Consider the following 2448-nt stretch of genomic DNA (forward strand, 5'->3'; position numbering starts at 1 on the left):
GTGTTACCTTTTTTTGTTTTACATGCATAAAATTAGGAAATACTACCTCCGTCCCAATTAGATAGTTCTGTTTTTTCATTTTGGGATGTCCCAAATTAATAGTCCACTTTCATAAATAGAAAGGAAAGAGGATATTTGATTGGTGGATCTGGAGAGAGAAAATATTTCATTGGTGGATAAATGAAGTTAGTTCTATAAAACTGTGTGCCATTTTGTCGGTAGACTATTAAATTGGGACGGATGGAGTAAAAAACTTTATCTCATTTTTCTTAACTATTTATAAAAGTAAATTATTAATTTGACACATTTTAAAATGAAAAGATGAACTATTAAATTAGAACGGGATGAAAAGATGCAACTTTTGACAATATAGAAATTATAATGCATTTTAAAACAAGTATTCTATATAGTTCTCTAGTGGATGAAATCGTCGCTTTGATATACTACTAATAATATACTTCAATAATTAATAATTAATAACTTTTATTCAAGATAACAAAAAAGAAAAAAAACAAAAAAAAACAAGTGCATACAACTTATCGGTAAAAGATCCTCACTCTTCATAAACAATACTTGCACAAAAGTACATATATAATGATAAAACGACGAAAAGAAACAGAACATTCATCAATCAAGAGCTCATCAAGGATAAAATCTATTCATGTTTGAGAGAATTGGCCACGTCGATCACAAAACGGTATCTCACATCAGCCTTTGCAAGCCTCTCCATCGCAGTGTTGACGTAGTCGATGGGAATAAGCTCTATATTTGCAGTTATGCCATGCTCTGCTGCAAAGTCAAGCATCTCTTGAGTCTCTTTAAGTCCTCCAATCATACTTCCAGCAACTACCTTATTCCCTGTCAATACACACCACCCCATTTATGTATTAATTCAACATTAATTTCATAGTTCTGGGTTCAAAAAAGTTAATATTACGATATGCAAAACATATCACGGGTCAAAGTTGCTATTGATGAATTACCTGTAAGCAAAGAAAATGCTGGTATCTCCAATGGCTTCTCTGGTACACCATGAATAATGAGTTTTCCATGTGGTTTTAGTGCAGCAATCAACGGCGCAATCGGATGGTTTGAAGACACGGTATCGATGATACCATCGAGCGACCACATAGCAGCCTGTATAACATACCAATTAAAAGGATTTAACACTTACCGCTCTAAGTACTCAAGATTCAATCCCCAACATATAGAAAATAACAACTTAAATATATATATATATATATATATATATATATATATATATATATATATATATATATATATATATATATATATATATATATATATATATATATATTACTTACCTGCATTTGTTGTTGGTCCTTGCTGTTAATAAAGTGATCGGCTTTAAGTACTTCAAGTGCTTCTTCCTTCTTAGACATAGATGTGCTAAAAACGGTAACTTCCGCACCGAAAGCCTTAGCCATCTTCACAGCAACATGACCGAGCCCACCAAGACCAACCACACCGACTTTCATACCAGGCTTGTCAAGACCATGGAATCTTAAGGGACTGTAAGTTGTGATCCCGGCACATAACAACGGGGCACCAGAATCAAGTGGCAAATTTTCAGGCCAACGGAGGACAAATTTCTCGTTTGAAATCATGTGATCAGAATATCCACCGTATGTGATGGTGCCATCGGCATCGGGAGCACCGTAAGTGAGAACAGCCGCAGGGCAAAAGTTTTCGCTATCATAGACACAACCTCCACATGATCCGCATGAACCCACCAAGCACCCAACACCAACTTTGTCGCCAACCTTAAACTTTTCAACTTTGGTGCCAACTTCTGTAACCACACCCACAATCTCATGCCCAGGGACAATCGGGTACTGGGTCATGCCCATTTCGTTCTTGATATGGTGAAGATCCGTATGGCAGATTCCGCAGTACAATACTTTGAATCGTACATCTTTCTCTCCGGTAGCCCTATATCATAATCATAAATAATCAATCATCGTAATTTCATTTCCATAATTAATACGGAATAAAAAGTATACATAAATTTAAGAAAACTATACCTTCTGGAGAAGTTGAATGGAGCAAGTGTTCCGGAATTGTCACGGGCAGCATAACCATATGCCTTGATTGGATGCTCTGTTTCATGTGATTTTGCCATTTAGAACAGTATTGAAGACTTAATTAATTTGAATTTGATTAGTAAAAAAAATGTTGTTATCGAATCGATGACGTGTTAATTTGATGAATGAAATGAGGCTTATGGCTCTGCTATTTATAAATATAAAAACTTAGATCCAGCCCACGTAAGCGATTGCATAGGGGTGATGGTCCCTACTTAATATAATACTCCGTACTAAAATTCAAAAATTCAAAGTCGTGCCATCTTTGTTGACTCTTGACATTTTTTAAGAATATATAGTAAATCTTAAATGACTTTATTATCCAAATATTGGGCCCGTCCAC

At 35.1% G+C, this 2448-nt stretch overlaps 1 protein-coding gene across 1 annotated transcript; it reads right to left on the reverse strand.

Moving 5' to 3' along the window:
• Nucleotides 1-441: 441 nt before the first annotated feature.
• LOC139901402 (mannitol dehydrogenase-like) lies at nt 442-2235 on the reverse strand. Its single transcript, XM_071884121.1, has 4 exons — nt 2046-2235; nt 1326-1953; nt 984-1137; nt 442-858 (listed from the first exon to the last, which is right to left on the reverse strand). The coding sequence occupies exons 1-4, from the start codon at nt 2141-2143 to the stop codon at nt 656-658; spliced, it is 1083 nt and encodes a 360-aa protein (XP_071740222.1). The 5' UTR covers nt 2144-2235; the 3' UTR covers nt 442-655.
• Nucleotides 2236-2448: the final 213 nt, after the last annotated feature.

Source organism: Rutidosis leptorrhynchoides, chromosome 3 (genome assembly GCF_046630445.1).
Source record: "Rutidosis leptorrhynchoides isolate AG116_Rl617_1_P2 chromosome 3, CSIRO_AGI_Rlap_v1, whole genome shotgun sequence".
NCBI lineage: Eukaryota > Viridiplantae > Streptophyta > Magnoliopsida > Asterales > Asteraceae > Rutidosis > Rutidosis leptorrhynchoides.

Excerpts from the sequence above, each read along its gene's own strand:
- LOC139901402 (XM_071884121.1), bottom strand. The coding sequence starts at position 2,143 with ATGGCAAAATCACATGAAACAGAGCATCCAATCAAGGCATATGGTTAT. Across the intron at positions 1,954-2,045 it reads CCATTCAACTTCTCCAGAAG|GGCTACCGGAGAGAAAGATG; the intron begins GTATAGTTTTCT and ends ATTATGATATAG. Across the intron at positions 859-983 it reads AGCATTTTCTTTGCTTACAG|GGAATAAGGTAGTTGCTGGA; the intron begins GTAATTCATCAA and ends GTGTATTGACAG.